A 23,586-nucleotide genomic window follows, 5' to 3' on the forward strand; every position below is an offset into this window, starting at 1 on the left:
AATAATTTTTGTCTCAGCAAGCACTATTGAGAGGAAAAATATTTTTCTGTTATGATTAAAATAGACCATCCACGCAGTACCAAAAGGAACTGAAGCAGAAATATGCAACTAAATATCTGGACAAAATAGTGTAACAACACTGCTATACGGATAATGATATATTTTAAAATCCATGCAATTTCATTCCAAGTCACAACAAAAACTCCTTATCAAGTGTGTATGAAGAATAGTACTCCACAAACTGCAAATATATCACCATTACCTAAATATTTAAAAGCCACTGCAGTATTACACTCCAGATAGCAGCACAGTATTATGTTTCAAGAACCATCATGACAGATACATTCTCATTTCAGACAAAAGCCATAAAGCTGAAAGTGTCACAAAACTCAAAAATGCCTACCACTTAATAACAATTACCTCAAGTTACTACGAGTATGACAAAACATAACAAACCAACAAGAAAGAGGTAGAAAATCGAAAAAACTGATCAAAAACAAACTTTATGAAATATGAGACAAAGCTTTAGTAAAGCTTTCTGAAACCTCACACTTATTAGAGAAATAAAGGAAAACACACACTATGAAATCATGTTTACAGTAGATGAAAGAAGACAACTAAAAAGAAATAAAATTAAAACAAAGCAATTAAAAAGAAACCACATTTGCTATATTTACTTTTTACAATAAAAATTATGCATTTGGATTAAATTTATATTCTAGTAGTCACACTTTGAGCTGTTTCAATTCTCCTTGTGTTTTATACAATTGGAATTATAATCTGACACTACATGATGACATAGATTTCCCACATATGTTTGTGCAGCAGTTACATGATAATTAGAAACAGACAAATAATTAAAAGACTTTGTACATAATTCTGAGTTAATGAAGAGTAGTTTATGCATAGAGCTTTGTACTACACAAAAATATTTCACAAGAAATACAGCTCAAACAGCCAGTAGTGTATTGATATAAAATTTAACAAAGCATGAAAATCTGAATTACTACACAATTTACCAAATGACCCTTTTGCGTAATACACACTTTTGATCCAAATCATTATATCCACTTCCATAGGAGCGCTGTATGCTGCGCAGTGGCATTGTGGGTATATCACATAGTAATGAATCTGTACAAGCAGAGATGAATGTGTAATCATTCTAGCGACAGTATGTGAAAAACAACAGACAAATAACTTTGCCAAAGAGCAGATGGTTTTTCCTAGTACCTGGGTAATAGCATCTCACTAACAGCAAATCTGGTTGGTTGCTCATGTGCTCCTATTGTGAGCCTCTATGGAACATCGTTGAAAGATGGTGAAACCACAACTTGACAAGAAGGTGTAGGATGCTTGTGCTTTACCTAGAGAATGGGAGATCAGAGTCTGGCTGCTCTGTAAAGTGGGATCTATGTCAGTCTATGAAGACAGGAGACTCAAGCAATTCAGCAGACATTGTTGAGAATGAGGCCCCAAGTTACATAACAGCTTTGTATTCTAATGTTGATCTAACAACATTGTCAGTTACAGCAGCAGTTGAAATGCAATAATTGAGATTGGACTGCATATCTAGAAAGATGTGTCACATGTTGGGATAAGTGACATTTCTTGTTCGACCAGGTCAACGGTTGTGCCCAGATATGCCATCATCCAGATGAGTGGTTATTCACAACATGTACCATACAACAGATGCAGGAAGATGAAGGCAATGTCATGCTATGGGGGATATTCATGTGAGATACCAAGAAAAACTGGTCATAATTCAAAGCATCATGACAGCTGTGGATAATACTAACATTATTGCAACCTCTTTACATCTTCCCTGACAGTGACATTATCTTGCAGCAGGGTAACTGTCCAAGTCACAGGGCCAGAAACACACTACAATGGTCTGAGCAGCATGATAGCTCACACTTGTCTTGCCCACCTAGTTCAACCCATTAGATCATCATGAAACGCATTTGGGATGCTATTGTACACTGTCTACACAGCAACAGACCAACAGCCTATAACTTATGGGTACTGTGTGAGTTATGTTTCGACATGTAGTCCAATGTACTAATGGAAAACTAACAAAGAACTAATGAGTCCACACCATGCAGGAGTGATGTATTGCATTCTGAAGGTGTATCAAAATGCTACTAGGCAGATGATTAAAATTTTTGGCTTATCGCTGCATACTCACCAACATCAGTTATTTCCTAATGGGAAACTAGTACGAAAGTAGGTACGCAGGAGAGTTTATGCAAAGTTTGGAAGGTAGGAGACAAGATACTGGTAGAAGTAAAGCTGTGAGTACCGGGCGTGAGTCGTGCTTCGGTAGCTCAGACGGTGGAGCACTTGCCCGCGAAAGGCAAAGGTCCTGAGTTCGAGTCTCGGCCGGGCACACAGTTTTAATCTGCCAGGAAGTTTCGTATCAGCACACACTCCGCTGCAGAGTGAAAATCTCATTCTAGTACAAAACAGTTAACATGTGTGCAGATTATTAACTTCACAAATAGCAACTATTAAGGAAGCATACCTCAGTAGAGTGTTTGCAAGATCGTGAGATTTTTGTATCTTTCTCCATTTTTCAGATAAATAGCCTGAGTGAAGAATATGTAATAAGCACATCTTAGATGTCACCTGTCTGGTGCATACAGCTTCATGAATCTTGCTTGGCAGTATCTTTCAAAAAATTGGCAACAAATTGATTCATTCTCATGATGAATATGGGGTCCTGATTACTACTTGGAACTTCTACCCAAACGAGTGAAAGATATTTCTCAATGCACAAATTTCTGGTAGCCAGTTCATTAAGACATTATCAGAACAAAAAAATCACAACTGTGTGATTCATATGTAGTATTTAGTATAAATGTTCTTCAAACGTTAAGGAGGAGAAATAGATTTGTCCTTTTTATGACCTCTCTCTAGCAGATGCGAACAATTTTCATAACATATGTGTGGTCTTGCAACATGTGTAACACTATAGATCTCCACAATGCTTTGAATGGTTTCTACAAAGTATGTACTATAGAATGCTTCCCAAAACGATCAACCTAAGTAATTTCCCACATATATAACTGTGTAGCCTTTTTTATTGTGTAGTAATTCCTGTGTTTTGAAATTACTGGAATGGTTGACTTATCTTCCACAAGCACTCCATTGATACGGTCGTTCGGCAGTGTGTACTAACTTTTTTTTCTTAACAGTAGCAGAGTAAAACATTTGCCACAATTATCACATTTGTGCGAACTCTTCCCTGCGTGTATTAATGCGTGTCTCTTTAGATGATCCAGTAATAAAAAAGATTTGTCACAAACATTGCATTTGTGTAGTCTCGCTCCAGTGTGTATTAATTCATGCCTCTTGAGACAGCTCAAACGAGTAAACGATTTTCCACAAACAATACACATGTGCGGTCGTTTGCCAGTGTGTGGTATCGAGTGTTTCTTGAGATTACCCAAATAAGTAAAACACTTTCCACTAGTATCACATTTGTGGGCACTCTTTCCTGTGTCTGTTAATCTTTGTGCCTCTACATGACCCAGTTCTGAAAAAGATTTGTCACAACCAATGCATGTGTGTATTCTTTGTCCAGTGTGTACTAAATAATGAGCCTTCAGACTACTCGGCTGATTAAACGATTTTCCACAAACACTACATTTATGGGGTCTCTCTCCACTGTGTATTGAGACATGGCGATTGAGATTGGACAATGCATTAAAAGATTTGCCACAAGTATCACATTTGTAGGGTCTCTTTCCTGTGTGTATTATTTCGTGTGCCTTCAGATTACTAGAATTTACAAACGATTTTCCACAAACACTACATTTGTATGGTAGCTTTCCAGTATGTATTAATAAGTGGGTCTTGAGATTGTACAGTGTAGTGAAAGCTTTGCCGCAAACATCACATTTATGAGGTCTGTTTCCATTGTGTATTAATTCATGTTTCTTCAGATTGCTCAATTGAGTAAAACATTTTCCACAAACGCTACATTTATAAGGTCTCTTACCAGAGTGTATTATGTAGTGGGACTTGAGAGTACTCAAATGAGTAAAAGATTTGCCGCAAACGTCGCATTTGTGGGATCTCTCACCAGTGTGTATTAATTTATGTCTCCTAAGAGCACTTGACAGAGTAAACAATTTAGCACAAACATCACAACTGTGACACCTCTTTGCACTTAGGACGCTGTGGACATTATCACTTGTAGATAAAATTCCATCATCATTGCATCTTTCGGGTTTTTCTGCAGCTTGTGTCACATTATGTGCATTACATTTCTTGAAAGTTTTCCTACTTTCCTTGGATGAAGACTGGTTCTCAGTCTGTTCCATGCTTCCTTCTCGTACACCCTCCATGGAGATATTGTTTTCATGGTCATCACTGCAGTCAAGTATCTCACTGTCGGCAGCACCCTCACTGATTCTCAAATGTTTTTTCAAGCAGTCATCAGTGGGCAATACCTCACCACATGACTTACACACATATGCAGGTGCCTGCACACCATCAATGTGGTTGAAGACATGCATTATGAGTCTGTATTTGGAAGGGAAGCTCTTTAGGCAGAAATTACAGTTAAACTTGTGAAAATCCTTTTCCCTAATGCTACGACTAAATCTCGTGCTGAATAAGCTATCTTCTTGTGAAATCGATATTTTGGTATAGCTATCGCACACAGTGAAATCTGTCGACTTCTCTGCATCCATCTCCAGCTCGTCGTTGACTACTCCTTGATGTAATATTTCTTGAAATGAGATGTCACAGCTCTCACCAGCACTTTGAATGAAACTGAGAAATGAAGAAAGAGGTGTGAAATGTTGATTTACAAGATACAAAAGAACAATATTTGAGCACACACAAACTCAGGGACACAGATAACTTATTCAGTAAATGTAAGTGGTTTAAAATTAACATGAGATTCTACCAGAATGATATCATTTTGCAACACTAACATTTTCATAAAGCAAACCATCACAGGAAATTCAATAATGACCAATCTCATTCAGTGCAGACTACGTTTCCAAATTTTCTAGTAGGTACCGTTATTTAAAAGTGTCACAATATTATAAAAATACTACATTTATTAAATATAATATCCTCCAGTTTTGTACATAGGTGTTTCCATTCAAAGAATAAAGGAAACGAAAAAGAAGAGTAAGCAATGATTTTAAAATAGAAATAAAACCATTTTCCCAAGTGGCTTGTTCTTTGCTTTGGAGAGCAATTTCAGCTATGGGTAGAAATTCTTAAAACCACATATGATAAATTCATTTCACAAAACAATCATGGTTTTTTATTTGATTCTAAATGAATCAAAAACTACCACAAACATCTTCTTTATTGGCTAATAGTAAGGCCGTCAACCAGGTGGAGAACATCTGTGCATACATAGGAAATAATGTCAGGCCAATACATGAAGGAACACATACATGAACTTCCAGACTGATGAACAAATGTGAATGTCACACAAATAGTTCTAACATAAGACGTGTGTTGTTAGCAGCACAGCTTGTGTGTAGCCCTCTGGTAGGAAGAATGCCAATGCACTTACAGCTACCCATTCAAGAATATTTTTACAACTCAACATTTGGTCACCGGGAATTCCAAAACATCCTTGGCTGTATCAAACACTTGTCAGTGGTGATGTCAGCACAAGTCACACACTGTACAGCCTACCATAGTCTTCTGAGAGCAAGTAATGGCAGTAGGTGCATGGTCTACCTGTCTGATACCTGGGTCCAATCATTCCACCTACAGCTACCCCATACCATCAGAATGGAAACGAAAATTCTTGAGCTTCCCAATGAGTGTGGATATGGCTGTGGGTGTGGGTGAGGAGGAGCATGCACACATTTGTGTGATACAATTCTTATTTTATCCTGATTGCTGCTCTGGCTGTTTTGCTTTTTGGTGGGTATTATATTTGGTTTCAGGTAACCAATGACTGAAAAATTACAGTTTGCTTTCCTCAACAAGTGAAATTTTGCTGCAGAATACGGCTACGCCAACAAAAATAAGGAAATTTTTCTCTCTTACGTTTGCTGATAGTGGGTAGCCTTAAAACGACTCCACAAAATGATCATGATCTGAATTGTGCTGCAGATTGTTGATCGGTTTTCTCAGTTATATTGCACACCACACGGTTGTGGTAAGGTTAGGACATGAGTTTAAATTACAGGCTACAAAACCTGTCATCTACCTCAGTTTAGTCACAGATCACTTAAAATCAGCTTTCAACAGAGCAAATCCCATTTCTGTCATGCTGTGCATTACATATTAACACATTTGTGAAGTGACTCCTTGCGTTTGTGTGTTGCCTATAACCGAGCAGTAGCTGGCAGTGGATGCAGCAACACTGCAGTGCCGAGTGACACATGTCAACTGTCAAGTAGTCTTAATCACATTACAGTAAAAGTTATTTTCTATGTGATTAATCGAAATCTTTACAGTTAATCACTCCAGTGCAGGTAACAGTTATACACTGTCACTAATGTCATACACCAGAAATTGTTCTTTAAGAGAAACTCATAGTAAAATGTGCTTCTGTCTAACATCTCTTAAGTTAAAGTATAATATTATATCACACTGGCCACAGTATTGTATTCTGCATTAAAAAGAACACACCTTTTGGGTATGTCCTATGTAGGTACGTTTCTTATACAGTTGCTTCCACACAGGCCATGTGGTAATGATAGATGCCTAGTGTGCCCGTAATCAAAGTGGCTGAAAACACTTCTTTCACAGCTAACGTATGGCATAGATGGCAGGCGCTGACTTTCCCCAAACAGTCATACAAACACACATACCATGAAGACACAGCCACAAACGCACACTGTTTCGACATTATTGGATTAGGGAAAGGCAGTGTATTCCAGCCATCCACAAGCTCAAGGTGCAGAAATATCCTCCAAATGTAGGCTGGATGTTAGTACATTCTTTCTTGGATTCTACAGACCAGGTATGCCACATGCTGATCGAACTTTTCTTGTAATTTGGCATACAATTGGTGAGGGCAACATTATAGTAATTTTGTGCAATGTATCTTTTCTCCTGGGTTCAGTAGAACAGGCAAGACTGCTTTCTTTCATAAAGATAAATGGTTCCTAGCAGTTCACCTGTTACGTAGCACTACTTGAAAATAAAAGTAATATATAAGTTCTTTGAGGCACCATATTTACACTGCCTGAGCTATCTCCCTGTCTCCCATCTGGTGTTTAACCTTGTCCCTGCCTGATAAAGCAGTTTTATCGGCTATTACAATAATGATAAATACTCTTGGTTGCTACTCGCATTTTTGTTGAGCCAACTGACAAAAGAAATGTTGTAGACAGCTGTTCTCAGCTAAATATTCAGTGTACAAGTGTGCTCTGGAGATGAGCAACATTGGAATTATCACCAAGCTTTGCAAAAGGTGAATAATGTTGGCTGACATTTACTTCCACAAAAGGACAAGTGCACCAACAGTGTGGTGAATTTACCTTGCAATAATCTTTGTATGGCAACATGTAAGCAGTTTTGAAAATCACCAGATGGTAAAACAATCCTGTTTGCTATATGCGGTACCAACCTGAATAACCTCCTTTTGACATGCCCGTGTGTTGAGGTTACAATTATAATGAAGCAGGATTAGAGATTAGTTTAAAGAAATCAAATAACTGAGTTGCAGCAAATTCTACCACCTGTATTCAGGAGACATAGTTCGTCTCACGACCCACCAGGAGATGCTGGCATTACCCCTGCATATCACTGACATTAGTATCTCCTACAAACGAAATGGCTGTCAAAATTTCAGATCAATATTGGCAATGCTTCTTGCAAAGAGGTTCCTGGCAAATTAAAACAAAATCTAGTATTATTGAGAAACTGTTGTTCGTATTCATACAGCTAGTGTCTGATCTCAGTCCTCACTTATGCCTCACAGACAAATAACACAGGTTGTCCATCAAGCAGTCCTTACCCCCAGTGGGAACCAGTCAGATACTGTGCCCTGACAGCATGGGACTACTGAAAGATTTACAAAGTCACTGAAGTTAAATACAGTGATCTTCTTCAAATATAAACTTTCAGTTACTCTACATGTGCTATCAAACTATGAATGTTCCATTGCAGTATAGGAGTAATTAAACCAACGATAAGCTCGTGTATAGTTACTAGAAGGGAGTAGGGAGATGACAATTTGAGGGTTTTTGCTGTGGACCTTTGTGGTTCCATCTTCAAACCATCAATGTTTAAATCTAGTTCGCTGAGTCCAACGTAACGTGTATCCACAGGACATGTGGCCTGTAATTGAAGAAGTGTCACGATGATCTCTCCATTGGCAAAAGATTCCGGAATAGTCCCCCATTCGGATCTCTGGGAGGGGACTGCCAAGGGGGAGGTTACCATGAGAAAAAGATTGAATAATCTACGAAAGGATAACGTTCTACGGGTCGGGGCGTGGAATGTCAGAAGCTTGAACGTGGTAGGGAAACTAGAAAATCTGAAAAGGGAAATGCAAAGGCTCAATCTAGATATAGTAGGGGTCAGTGAAGTGAAGTGGAAGGAAGACAAGGATTTCTGGTCAGATGAGTATCGGGTAATATCAACAGCAGCAGAAAATGGTATAACAGGTGTAGGATTCGTTATGAATAGGAAGGTAGGGCAGAGGGTGTGTTATTGTGAACAGTTCAGTGACCGGGTTGTTCTAATCAGAATCGATAGCAGACCAACACCGACAACGATAGGTAAGGTATACATGCCGACGTCGCAAGCTGAAGATGAACAGATAGAGAAAGTGTATGAGTATATTGAAAGGGTAATGCAGTATGTAAAGGGGTACGAAAATCTAATAGTCATGGGCGACTGGAATGCAGTGGTAGGGGAAGGAGTAGAAGAAAAGGTTACAGGAGAATATGGGCTTGGGACAAGGAATGAAAGAGGAGAAAGACTAATTGAGTTCTGTAACAAGTTTCAGCTAGTAATAGCGAATACCCTGTTTCAAGAATAACAAGAGGAGGAGGTACACTTGGAAAAGGCCGGGAGATACGGGAAGATTTCAATTAGATTACATCATGGTCAGACACAGATTCCGAAATCAGATACTGGATTGTAAGGCGTACCCAGGAGCAGATATAGACACAGATCACAATTTAGTAGTGATGAAGAGTAGGCTGAAGTTCAAGACATTAGTCATGAAGAATCAATACGCAAAGAAGTTGGATACGGAAGTACTAAGGAATGCCGAGATACATTTGAAGTTCTCTAACGCTATACATACAGCAATAAGGAATAGCGCAGTAGGCAGTACAGCTGAAGAGGAATGGACATCTCTAAAAAGGGCCATTACAGAAGTTGGGAAGGAAAACATAGGTACAAAGAAGGTAGCTGCGAAGAAACCATGGGTAACAGAAGAAATACTTCAGCTGATTGATGAAAGGAGGAAGTACAAACATGTTCCGGGAAAATCAGTAATACAGAAATACAAGTCGCTGAGGAATGAAATAAATAGGAAGTGCAGGGAAGCTAAGACGAAATGGCTGCAGGAAAAATGTGAAGACATCGAAAAAGATATGATTGTCGGAAAGACAGACTCAGCATACAGTCTTTGATGACATTAAAAGCAACGGTGGAAACATTAAGAGTGCAACGGGAATTCCACTGTTAAATGCAGAGGAGAGAGCAGGTAGGTGGGAAGAATACATTGAAAGCCTCTATGAGGGTGAAGATTTGTCTGATGTGATAGAAGAAGAAACAGGAGTCGATTTAGAAGAGATAGGGGATCCAGTATTAGAATCGGAATTTAAAAGAGCTTTGGAGGACTTACGGTCAAATAAGGCAGAAGGGATAGATAACATTCCATCAGAATTTCTAAAATCAGTGGGGGAAGTGGCAACAAAATGACTATTCACGTTGGTGTGTAGAATATATGAGTCAGGCGACATACCATCTGACTTTCGGAAAAGCATCATCCACACAATTCCGAAGACGGCAAGAGCTGACAAGTGCGAGAATTATCGCACAATCAGCTTAACAGCTCATGCATCGAAGCTGCTTACAAGAATAATATACAGAAGAATGGAAAAGAAAATTGAGAATGCGCTAGGTGATGATCAGTTTGGCTTTAGGAAAAGTAAAGGGACGAGAGAGGCAATTCTGACGTTACGGCTAATAATTGAAGCAAGGCTAAAGAATAATCAAGACACTTTCATAGGATTTGTCGACCTGGAAAAAGCGTTCGACAATATAAAATGGTGCAAGCTGTTCGAGATTCTGAAAAAAGTAGGGGTAAGCTATAGGGGGAGACGGGTCATATACAACACGTACAACAACCAAGAGGGAATAATAAGAGCGGACGATCAAGAACGAAGTGCTCGTATTAAGAAGGGTGTAAGACAAGGCTGTAGCCTTTCGCCCCTACTCTTCAATCTGTACATCGAGGAAGCAATGATGGAAATAAAAGAAAGGTTCAGGAGTGGAATTAAAATACAAGGTGAAAGGATATCAATGATACGATTCGCTGATGACATTGCTATCCTGAGTGAAAGTGAAGAAAAATTAAATGATCTACTGAACGGAATGAACAGTCTAATGAGTACACAGTATGGTTTGAGAGTAAATCGGAGAAAGATGAAGGTAATGAGAAGTAGTAGAAATGAGAACAGCGAGAAACTTAACATCAGGATTGATGGTCACGAAGTCAGTGAAGGTAAGGAATTCTGCTACCTAGGCAGTGAAATAACCATTGACGGATGGAGCAAGGAGGACATCAAAAGCAGACTCGCTATGGCAAAAAAAGGCATTTCTGGCCAAGAGAAGTCTACTAATATCAAATACCGACCTTAATTTGAGGAAGAAATTTCTGAGGATGTACGTCTGGAGTACAGCATTGTATGGTAGTGAAACATGGACTGTGGGAAAACTGGAACAGAAGAGAATCGAAGCATTTGAGATGTGGTGCTATAGACGAATGTTGAAAATTAAGTGGACTGATAAGGTAAGGAATGAGGAGGTTCTACGCAGAATCGGAGAGGAAAGGAATATGTGGAAAACACTGATAAGGAGAAGGGACAGGATGATAGGACATCTGCTAAGACATGAGGGAATGACTTCCATGGCACTAGAGGGAGCTGTAGAGGGCAAAAACTGTAGAGGAAGACAGAGATTGGAATACATCAAGCAAATAATTGAGGACGTAGGTTGCAAGTGCTACTCTGAGATGAAGAGGTTAGCACAGGAAAGGAATTTGTGGCAGGCCACATAAAACCAGTCAGTAGAATGCTGACAACAACAAAAAATAAAAAAAATAAAGTGTCCACCTGTGATTCATGGTATGAGGTAGTTGTAGCTGATGCTCTGAAAGCTTCTAGTCTTGTTATTTTGACAGTTGTTAGTTCCTGTATGTCTTTTCCCCAGTGATTATAGTGATGGCTTTAGATTTCAAGTATTTTCTATCTTTGTCTGTTGGGATAGAGTAGAGCATTAATTAACACCCCCATCTGCAGCCACAGCCCCCAAATCACCACAAAATGTGTTCTTGAAGACTTTTCTAGTGAACTAAGATGCCTCATTGGAACAACCCTCCCATAACAAATATCCTCATTTAGTGATGGATAGTCATGACTCAAGCTGGTACAGTTGTTGCAACACTATGTTGCTGATTCATGTGCAGCTTTCCAGTATTTCTCATAGAGTTCTTGTCCTTTAAAATCCCACAACAAAGCTCATGATATTAGGGACTTGTGGCATCATCTCATGACTGATTAAATGAGCAGTTACACATGCTGTTAACCCTTATGGACTTGAATGTAATATTGTGTGTCTGTTAACTGTGGATTACCATTTTAGTTATTAATAATTTTCCTCAAATATGTGCTACCTCATTTCTACCAGCCATTCTTAATTCTTGGATAGCTTCCAAAAAATTACTTATGACAAACAGTAACTCACTAAGGTAGGATGTGAGAAACTGTGATATCAATGGTACAATTTAAAAGGCTATTAACAGCTCCATGGCACAATGTCATGTCTTTCTAATTTTGTGACTTTTTGGTAATAGGTAAGTTATTTCACGCGTTTCAGTTTTGTAGCACCCATTTCCCGCATGAACAATATGTGATCAAACCTATCTGGAATTCTGGCCGAAAATGACTTACAGGTTTGTGGCACCCTCCATCAGTAATGCTGGAATTCAGTATGGTGTTGGCCCACTCTTACTCTTGACGACGGCTTCCACTCTCACAGGCATACATTCTATCAGGTAATGGAATGTTTCTTGGGGAATGGCAGCCCATTCCTCGCAGAGTATTGCACTGAGAAGAGGTATCAATGTAAGTTTCTACAGGAGCAGGTCAGGACTCTGTGCAGGCCAGTCCATTACAGGGATGTTACTGGCATGTAACCACTCCACCACAGGCCGTACATTATGAACATGTGCGAGATCGTGTTGAAAGAGCCATCCCTTAATTCCTCCTCAGGAATGGGAAGCAATAAGCCGCTTAAAACATTGATGTAAGTCTGTGCTGTGATAGTGACATGCCGAATAACAAAGGATGCAAGCCCCCTCCATGAAAAACACCACCACACCACAACCTCCAAATGTTGCTGTTGGTACTGCACACGCTGACAGATGTTCACCAGGCATTCGTCATTTCCACACTCTGTCATCGGATTGCCACATTGTGTACCATGATTCATCACACCACATAACGTTTTTCCACAGTTCACTTGTCCAATGTTTATGCTCCTTACACCAAGCGAGGTGTTGTTTGGCATTTACCAGGATGATGTGTGGCTTGTGAGCAGCCACTCGACCATGAAATCGATGTTTTCTCACCTCCTGTCTAACTGTTATCACACTTGCAGTGGATCCTGATGCAGTTTGGAGTTCCTGTGTGATGGTCTGGAAAGATGTCTGCCTATTACACAATAAGATCGTCTTCATTTGTCAGCAGATGAGGTCAGCCTTTACGTTTTTGTACTGTGTGTGTCAATTCACGTTTCCACTCCACTATCACATCGGAAACAGTGGACCTAAGGATGTTTAGGAGTATGGAAATCTCGCATACCAATGTATGACATGCGTGTCACCCAATCACCGACCACGTTCGAAGTATGAATTCCACAGAGCACCCCACTCTGCTCTCTCACGATGTCTAATGACTACTGAGATCACTGGTTTGGAGCACATGGCAGTAAGTGGCAGCACAGTGCACCTAATATGAAAAACGTATGTTTTTCGGTGTGCCCGGACACTTTTGATCACATAGTGTATATATCTTGCCAAAGTGATCTGCACGACTTAACGAAAGAGACATACAGTACATAAAACTGCAATGGAAGGATATCTAGTGAGAGTCCAGACACTAACATGTGGTTAATGAAGATGGACGACAGGTTTCTCTAGTAGTACAGGTACCAGCTGCCACCATACTGTATAATGACTTGCCGAGTATCTATGTAGAAGCAGATGCACAACAGTTTGTACCATTAGCCAACATGGCCTTGCTATGTTAGTACTGTGAACAGCTAAAAGCAAAGGAACTACACCTGTTATAATCCATAAGGACATGCAGCCCTACTGAATAGTTTAATGATAATGACAGATCTCTGGGAGGCGGCTACTCTGGTGGATATCATCAGGGAAAAGAACAATATGGCTACAAGTCAGAGTGTGGAATGTTAAGTCGCTTGACTGATTAGATGTGGAAGAGAACATGAAATGAGAAATGGATAAGTTTAAGTTTGATATGGTGGTAATTAGTGTGGTGCAGAGGGAGGAGGAACAAACATTTCTGGTCAGGTGAGTACAGAGTTATTAACACAAAATGGAACAGGAGTAGTGCATGAGTAGAAGTAATTATAAATAAGAATATAGCAACGGAAGTAAACTATAATGAACAGTATATTGGACTCAGTACGATAGCCAAGATAGATAAAAAGGCAAAACTATCCACGATTGTACAAGCACATATAATTACTAGCTCTGCCAATTATGAAGTAATTAAAAGAATCTATCAACTCGTACCTAGATAAAATTTTGAAATGGTGCAACAATTGGCAACTAGCATTAAATATTCAGACTAAACAAACTGTAGTTCAAAGAAAGGAGAAACACAGTATCCTATCACTACTCTCATTAATTCTTGAGTGTAGCAATATGTGGAGATACCACATTTGATCAGTTGCTACGATACCAGAGAATACACTGCTAGGATACCAGAGAAATTCAGTCATGCTATAAACAACTGCAAGACTCAGCTCAGAATATTACTTAAGTGTGTATGATACATATCAAATAAGTTTAAAAAGAGGTAACTAAGCTTTTACTTCACATTGCTTTGCAAATAATGGATGTTTATCTAAACATGGCAGTCACACTGATGTGCGAGCATTTACTAGGCGAACAATGTTAAATGTTTAAAATGGATATACACAGTAAATGTGGAATTGAATTCTTTCATAAACATAATTTGGAAATCTCATGAGTCCAGCATTCCTATACAACAGGTCAAGCACCAACTACAGTTCTAGCACCAAGAAAGCATGGCTACTATTTGGGATGAGAACATCTTGTGCCAGGAAAAAAGAACTTTACTGAACACAAAGGAAGATCTGATAGTGCACTACAGGCAGTACAGCTGAATTATTTCACTATTCGTGATTAGTTGTCTTCTCAATTAGGCAGAGCTCTCTCTACCTTACACAATGTATTTACGTCCAAGAAGTTATTCGTCCCTTGCTCTTACTTCCGTTCAGTAGTATCGTTTTTAAGAGAGTAAGAAGACTAGGAAAATAACTAACACAAAGTTTAATTGTCCAACCACACTGTGTGCCTTATACACCTAATGATAACATTCATCAAGAAATTTCACTCTAGTTACTGTGATGAAAAGACTTTCCTTCTATGACCTGACCACAACTGATCAATATTCATTTTACTGTCATGGTCAGATAAATCACTTACTATCGGTTTCGCTCCCAAATCAGCCAAGCTTGTGGTGTGCCCATTAAGTCCTTGTGGGGAATTGTACTGTGTTAGATTTCGCAAATTCAGACATTGGGAATTCCAGGTGTCCTTAATTTCTAGATTCTGACAGAAAATCAACATTAAAGTCACAAAAGATAACTACTTACAAGTCAAGTCTACTTGGTCTTACTAAGGCTGCCCACAGCTGCTGTATGAAAATTAAGATCATGATGGTGGTCTGTAAACTGTCAATATAACAAGCTTAGGTTTCCCAATTCACATCCTTGACACAGTGTTCAAAGAGCTGTTCACCATGCCATTCATTAATCTGAAAGAACTAAGACTTGACTCCAGTATTTGCATTTATAACCACTCACCCTTTCCTCTTACTTGTTCTACATTAGTTTGTACCCACAATGCTGAATTTCTGTGACTTCCATGTCATATTCAATTACAATAGTTAGCACTATACAGCTGCTGACACTTCACCTGCACTTTCTTTCTCTTTTTTGTATAAAAGAATTGCACTCTTTTTATTAAGGAACAGAAACACAAACCAGCTGTTTTATAGAATGTGTTACCAACCATACTGCTTCTTATTGATAATAATAAACAATCTTGTATATTTCAAGCATGATGCTTAATGTGAACTCACTTAAGGTGAACACTTGGTTAACACCAGCAAAAGAAAAGTCCAGCAGTGATGTACATGATATTATACAAAGTTTTACTGGTTAAACAAATTTCAGTCAGCATGAATTACGAACTGTTTTTTTTCCTAATGTTTCTCTGGCTGACTTTTGTGCATAACATTGCTCAACAATCATCAACAATGTAATCAATCATGAAACCAACAGTGTGAAAAACTAGATTCCTTCAATAACTGCAATTCTATGTTGAGATGTGCTTTTATGTTCTTTAAATGGCACCAGTATTAGTAACATTCAGTTCCAAGCAGTAAAAGTGTAGTCACATCAATAGGAAGCAGAAAGCCTAGACCAGGAAGTAAAACTAAAAATTCTGCAGGAAGCATACCATGGTGTATTGAGCAACAGCACAACAGGCAGAAAGATTAGACTCAGCAAATCTACATTAATCACACTACCTAAATGAAAAGTTCTTAACTCTGCGGCACTGGATTCCAGGAGCAAATCTAAGTGACTTCACAGTGTTATGTTTGAAGATGCAGAACTTTTCCTTCTACAATGGTTCATCTATATGTACACTTCCGACGTCCCTATAGTGGAACTATAATTCAGTCAACAACAAATGAGATGGCAAAAACTTTAGACATTCAAAATAGACTTCAGTGTTTTTGCTTGTTGGCTCGATTGTGTAAGTTCCAAAACAGTGGAATAATTTCATGCTCAGTTATTGGCAGTGAAATGAATAAAGTTGATGAAGGTGGGGCAAGGACTGGTTGCACGAATTTGACCAAGTGAAAGAAAAAGTTTGCTATATCTTAAATCTGCAATGCGGACAAAATTAGGATTTCTTTACAACTTACACCAAGTCAAACCACAAAATAAAAGATGAAATGTGTCATGGTGGGGCCAGCAGTAAACAATGTTTAATGATGTACTTGTCTGTAGTTCATATGACATAGATAAACAACATTCTTGGGTGATCAGTAAATCTGAGAAACCAATTTGTTTTAAGAACGTGAAACTGATGTTTTTCGTTGCGTTTACTGTCATTATTGGAACGCTTCAATTGACAGCTAATCTTAAATGGCTATTTTGTTTTAATAAGAACTAAGGTAAAGGTTAACTTTTTACCTCCAAATACATTCAGTTGCCTTCAGCCTTTGAATCAAGGCATTACTGCTGCTATGAAGATATTGTATCACAAGCCACTTGTGCAATCTGCATAGTTGAAAACAAGATTGAAATGCCAATTTGGATTGCATTGGATGGAATACAAATTGGGAATCAGTTACACCACAACACATGCAGAACTGATTTGGAAATGCCTGGAGATATGTTGCAAGTTAGATGGAGACAGTCACTTCACCTAAGACTGGAATATTTTGCAAGACATTTCAAATCCTGCAGTTAGTCCTGAAACTGATGTATAAAAGTTTCTGTCTGAGGTGCAAAATGCATCATAAGAATGTGAGGACAAGACCATTCTGCCTACCCACCATTAAGTGTTAAATGCCTTTGACACATTTGCTGAAACATTTGAATTGATCATTATTTTTACTGAAGTTTTTAGAGATGGCCTGAAGCAACCAGGCATTTTTGTTTTTCCTGTGACGGCACAATATTCTGGATGTTTTCCATAAGGAAATTATCTGAGTGTATAATTTTTCAAATTACACTACAGTATCTAATGTAAGTGTTTTGGTTTTCATCTTTGCTGTTTGTGTCGTTATTGCAAGCCAATGTTATAAATGTACATACATAGTGTATATAATGTATACTATAAATAGTTAATATGTAGAAAAAATTGAACTCCAAAACTAGAACTTTTTATAAACAACTTCTAGTATTTTGATCCCCAGGGGTTATTGTTTATTTTGCTTTCATATGGACTAACTAAAAATTTATACTGCTCCAAAAATTGTGCAGTGAATAATAAAAACATACCTTGTGCTATCAGATGTGTTTCTTATTGAGGCTGCCACCTGAAATGTTACAAAGAATTACTGGTGATTTAAAATTGATGAAACAGTAAATAAATAAAACTGTATTATCACCCACTAACATCTGATTGTTCCAAACAATACTTGGAATAAGTATTAACAAAGAGACACTACATAACTGTAGCAGTAATTGAAGAAAAGGTAAAAAGTAAAAAATAAAGTAAAAGCTAAAGGAAGAATCAACACTTCATTTCAGAACTTTATCTTTAGCTGTGTAAATAACTATAATAAAATTTATACATTTGAATACTAATTTCCTACTTGATACTTGAAAAATAAAAGTGTCCTGAAATATCATTCACCTATCATGCACATGGGGTTGGGCAAAATACCAGAGAAAAATGCAAAAAATGGTCCATTTTTATTGATGAAACAGGTAAAGATAAAACTGAATCCAAATTATATCTGAAATGCTATTAAATGTATTTTTTCATAACTGCAGTATTGAATATTATTCCATTCTCTTGAAATAGCTCACTGCATGGAATATCAAAATCTTTAAATGTCACATCAGTTTCATTCACACAGGAAATTTAGGAGTACAGCTTGACATAAAAGCAATAGGAATTATTACATGAAGTGGTGGTGTTTTATAGGAATATAGATGACAAAGTTTCTTGTATTATTATGAATAGGAAATGAACATGGTCAACATGAGGACAGTGTCCTCTTCAAACGGATGAATATGCATTCATACATTTCAGAGGGATTAATACAGCTGCTGATAAATTCAGGTGGCAGATTATAAAGAGCCAGTATATAATGAATATACATGAAGAAGCACTCTGAATGTGGACAACTATAATAGCAGTCAAACAAGTCTGTTACTGGAGCCTAGGAGAAGACCTTCAACAGCAAGGAGAACCCAGAAATTCAGTCATCAAACCCAGAGAAGATCACATTTTGTGAAACATGTCAGATTAAACAAACTAGTGTGCATTAAAAGTGCAGACTGAGTAATCTCTGACAGCAACTTCAATTAAGCTAAGTAAAACAGCTAATTTTTGTTCAAAAACAACAACTGCACTGGTAATGAATAATAACAAAGTTAAGTGTAATATATTTTACAACAGGAAACAAACAATTTCTTGGTAGTGGTCATGATTTGTTATTCAAATTATGCAATTTAATGAAGCAAAACTTTAGTGACACTAATGTGGAATACGATCAGTACAGTAAAGAACTTTGCAACAAATGAAATGTTGATATAAATAGAAATAATAAAAGGTTTGGAGATAATTGCAAAGGAAACTATCCAGAAAAAAAATCATTTTTCAACAGGATAGAGCATCACCACACTGGCACCTGCATGAAAGAGCACTTCTGAACAATCAGCCATAAGGGGCATACACATCTCACATTCATTTGCTGACCTTGAAGTTTGTCTGATCTCGCGGTATGTAATTTTTTTTGTCAGGGTTTGTCAAAGCATGAATCAATTTCCTGTACCATCCTACAACTTGGGGATAGCTAAGGAAGCAACTTTGATCACAGTAACTCCAAATGTACTTCAGTAAGTATGGGACAAGTCTATTGCCTCAATATTTGTTGCATGTCTGGTGGAGGGAATACTGAACTTTCATCAAAGGTAAATGAAAACATTGAACCTAAACCACATTTTTAAAAGTACCCCATTATACTTGCTTGCATATAGAATATGTACACTCGATAAATTGGATGGTTCTTTTGGAAATAAAAGCTTTATAGTGATACATCTAAGCAACATTTATCCTACATTTATATCTTTATTAGTGTCTAGGATATAGCCTTGTGAATTAAGATGAATCTTTTCTGAACACCCACACGATCTGGTTACACAGCCATCACTTCCCTTTCAGTAAAATATGGTAATCTTGCTCTGTCTTGATGTGCTGAATTTATTTCATAATTTTTAGTATTTTCTTCATAAATTTAATTTCTCTTTCAGTGTTGAAATCACACTACAGCCTATACCCTGGCCAGGGAAGGTTGTTCATTCATTCTTCGTTTTATGATCCACACATTGTGTTCCACAAATCAAATTATCTCGATGGGTGCAGAATGTGATACATCACATGTTATAAAGAAGAAGCTGCTCCTGCAGATTACTTTGCGAAAGCCTACTGACAATGAGGTACCTTTGGTTCAAATGGCTGTGATCACTACGCGACTTATCATCAGTCCCCTAGAACTTAGAACTATTTAAATCTAACTAACCTAAGGACATCACGCACAGCCATGCCAGAAGCATGTGACCATAGCAGTCACTCGGTTCCGGCCTGAAGCGCCTAGAACAGCTCGGCCACTGCAGCCAGCTGAGATTCCTTTGACTATTGGTAATTTCCTCACACTGACACTTACGCGAGATGTTTCCAGATTGCATTACTACTACTACTAATAACAATAATACTACTACTACTACTACTACTACTACTACTACTACTACTATTATTATTATTATTATTATTATTATTATTATTATTATTATTATTATTTCTTTACTTTCTCAGACGTTAAGTATGGTTAAAAATGGGACGTGACGCGGACCTTGATCAAGCGTCACTTCCTTTTAACTGTACGGTATATGTTATATTGCATTTAGGAACTTTCGGGTAATTGACCATGTATCAATAATTACGGATTTGTGTAGTTGTATATATATGTTTGGATGTAGCTGTATTGTGTTGATGTGCTTGTTGATATTGTGTGGTGTGACTCCTGTAGTTGATAGTATAATTGGTATAATGTCAACTTTATCCTGATGCCACATGTCCTTGACTTCCTCAGCCAGTTGGATGAATTTTTCAATTTTTTCTCCTGTTTTCTTTTGTATATTTGTTGTATTGGGTATGGATATTTCGATTAGTTGTGTTAATTTCTTCTTTTTATTGGTGAGTATGATGTCAGGTTTGTTATGTGGTGTTGTTTTATCTGTTATAATGGTTCTGTTCCAGTATAATTTGTATTCATCGTTCTCTAGTACATTTTGTGGTGCATACTTGTATGTGGGAACATGTCGATAAATCCCCTTCCTCCTTCCTTTCTGTTTAATGTGAATCTTTCTGTTGCTGAATGTATGTGATGTATTCTATATTTGTGGCATTGTGATCGTGTAAGTGTATTGAGTACTTCTAGGTCTGTGTTACTCCATTTCACTACTCCAAATGAGCAGGTCAATATTGGTATAGCATAAGTATTTATAGCTTTTGTCTTGTTTCTTGCTGTTAATTCTGTTTTCAGTATTTTTGTTAGTCTTTGTCTATATTTTTCTTTCAGTTCTTCTTTAATATTTGTATTATCTATTCCTATATTTTGTCCGTATCCTAGATATTTATAGGCATCTGTTTTTTCCATGGCTTCTATGCAGTCGCTGTGGTTATCCAATATGTAACCATCTTGTTTAGTGTGTTTTCCCTTGACTATGCTATTTTTCTTACATTTGTCTGTTCCAAAAGCCATACTTATATCATTGCTGAATACTTCTGTTATCTTTAGTAATTGGTTGAGCTAATTGGTTGAGCTGTTGATTTGTTGCTGCCAGTAGTTTTAGACCATCCATGTATAGAAAGTGTGTGATTTTGTGTGGGTATGTTCCCGTAATATTGTATCCATAATTTGTATTATTTAGCATGTTTGATAGTGGGTTCAGAGCAAGGCAGAACCAGAAAGGACTTAATGAGTCTCCTTGGTATAGTCCATGCTTAATCTGTATTGGCTGTGATGTGATATTATTTGAATATTAAGTGTGGTTTTCCAATTTTTCATTACTATGTTTAGGAACTGTATCAATTTAGGATCTACTTTGTATATTTCCAATATTTGTAGTAACCATGAGTGGGGTACACTATCAAAAGCTTTTTGGTAATCAATGTATGCGTAGTGTAGCGACCTTTGTTTAGTTTTAGCTTGATATGTCACCTCTGCATCTATTATCAGTTGCTCTTTACATCCTCGTGCTCCTTTGCAACAGCCTTTTTGTTCTTCATTTATAGTTTTGTTCTGTGTTGTATGTGTCATTAATTTCTGTTTAATGACTGAAGTTAATATTCTGTATATTGTTGGTAGGCATGTTATGGGGTGATATTTAGCTGGGTTCGCTGTGTCTGCTTGATCTTTAGGTTTCAGATAAGTTATTCCTTGTGTAAGTGTATCAGGGAATGTGTATGGGTCTGCAATGTAACTGTTAAATAATTTAGTTAGATGTGAATGTGTTGAGGTGAACTTCTTTAGCTAGAAATTTGCTATTTTATCGTTTCCAGGGGCTTTCCAATTGTGAGTAGAATTAATTGCTTGGGTGACTTCATGTTGCAAAATTATCACTTCAGGCATTTGTGGTATCATCTTTTATGTGTGTGTTTCAACTTGTATCCACCGTGCATGCCTGTTATGTTGTACTGGGTTTGAGCATATGTTGCTCCAGAAGTGTTCCATGTCTGGTATGTTTGGTGGATTGTTTATTTTAATGTGTGTGTTATCTATTGTCTGGTAAAATTTCTTTTGGTTTGTGTTGAATGTTTGGTTTTGTTTCCTTCTGTTTTCACTTTTTTTGTATCTTCCAAGTCATTTGGCGAATGCTTGTAATTTCTGCTTCTTTTCATCTAATTGCTCTGTCGCTTCTTGTTGTGAGATTTTACCTAACCTTTTTCGTTTTTTTTCCGAGATTTCATTTCTTATAAATTGTGTTAGCTGTCCGATGTCTTTTCTCAGTTTCTCTATTTTGATCTGTAGCCTGTGTTGCCATGCTGGTTTTGTGGGTTTCTTCCGTGTGTTGGTTGGTTCTGATCTCTGCCTAGTGTGTATATTTAGTGTAGTGAGTGCTCCTATATATACCAGTAGTTGTAACTCTTCCATAGTTGTCTTTTCATTTATTTTGTTGTGTATGATTGTGTTGATAGTTTTTATTGTTGTTTCGACTTGTGGGTTATTTGGCGGTCTATGCAAGAATGGTCTAATGTCTGTATTTGTGTCTTTGTATTCTATATATGTCAGCTGAATTTTTTTTTCTATATCTAACATCTGTGTCACTTCGTGTTCTATTTGTGCTTGTTCTGGTGGCTTCCTTAAGATTTCGTTTTCCTCTGATTGTTTAATTGATGCGAGTTGTTCTTTGTTTGTTTGCTCTGGGATGTTTGAGTCCATTACTGTATTTTCTTCTTCTTCTGATTGCACATTATTTTGTTCCAGTATTTATTGTACTTGTTGTTTGATGTTTTCTAATTCTGACTGGGGTATCCTGTTATTTTTTATTATTACACGGATCTGATCAGCTAGTCGTTGTTCTGTTAAAAATTTTAATTCTGGGTATCTGGTAATAAATGTTGTGTATACTTGTGATCTGTATCCAGTTGTGTTGGTTCCTAGGTTTGTTGCTTGGCAATAACAGAACATGAGGTGTCGATTAACTTCATCTGACCATCTCACCCTCTGTCTTTGTTTTCCTTCTAGGGTGGTTGCAGGAAGCATATCCTGCAAAACACCTCTATTTGGATTTAAATCATTTTCCAGTTGTCTAGCAGTGTCGTTACCATTGTGGGCGGGCGTAGGGTTCAAGCATCGTCCCCGACCGTGACGGCGCTTGTCCGAGGCTTCTTTAGTTCTGTCCTGAACCAACTAATCACACCAAAAGGGGGGTTAGCCCTATTAGTGGTTTGTTCTTTTCGTCGCCTTTTACGACTGGCAGAACATACCGGAGGCCTATTCTTTATTATTATTATTATTATTATTATTTCACATGTTACCTTTTAAAAGATACTGTCTAAATTTGACATTTTCTTCTTATTCCTACATTGTTCCCAATTTCTTTATGTCCACTATGGTCTCTCCTATGGTCTTCCGAACATTTGTTTCCTATTCTGTTTTCCATGTGATGTTGTTTTAGTGTATGTTTCACGGTCTTTCTAGACTTTTTTCGATTGATTATGTGATCTTGTGAGAGTCTCACTTCTTTATTATCTTCTTCTGGATCCATGATCCATTTTGAACTGCTTCTTCTAGTGTTTGCTGCCTCAAAGATCTACCTTCTGAG

At 37.6% G+C, this 23,586-nt stretch overlaps 1 protein-coding gene across 4 annotated transcripts in view; it reads right to left on the minus strand.

The window, feature by feature from the left end:
* Positions 1–586: 586 nt before the first annotated feature.
* Positions 587–23,586, minus strand: part of LOC124719997 (zinc finger protein 160-like) — a 90,095-nt gene continuing 67,095 nt past the window's right edge. For all 4 annotated transcript variants that reach the window (XM_047245225.1, XM_047245226.1, XM_047245227.1 and 1 more), the window contains exons 5-6: positions 17,527–17,564; positions 587–4,779 (exon numbers count right to left, since the gene is read on the minus strand). In XM_047245225.1, coding sequence (XP_047101181.1) covers positions 3,174–4,779; positions 17,527–17,564 — 1,644 coding nt within the window. In that variant the 3' untranslated portion in view covers positions 587–3,173. The remainder of the gene's footprint in view (positions 4,780–17,526; positions 17,565–23,586) is intronic.

This window comes from Schistocerca piceifrons, chromosome 11 (assembly GCF_021461385.2).
Source record: "Schistocerca piceifrons isolate TAMUIC-IGC-003096 chromosome 11, iqSchPice1.1, whole genome shotgun sequence".
Lineage (NCBI taxonomy): Eukaryota > Metazoa > Arthropoda > Insecta > Orthoptera > Acrididae > Schistocerca > Schistocerca piceifrons.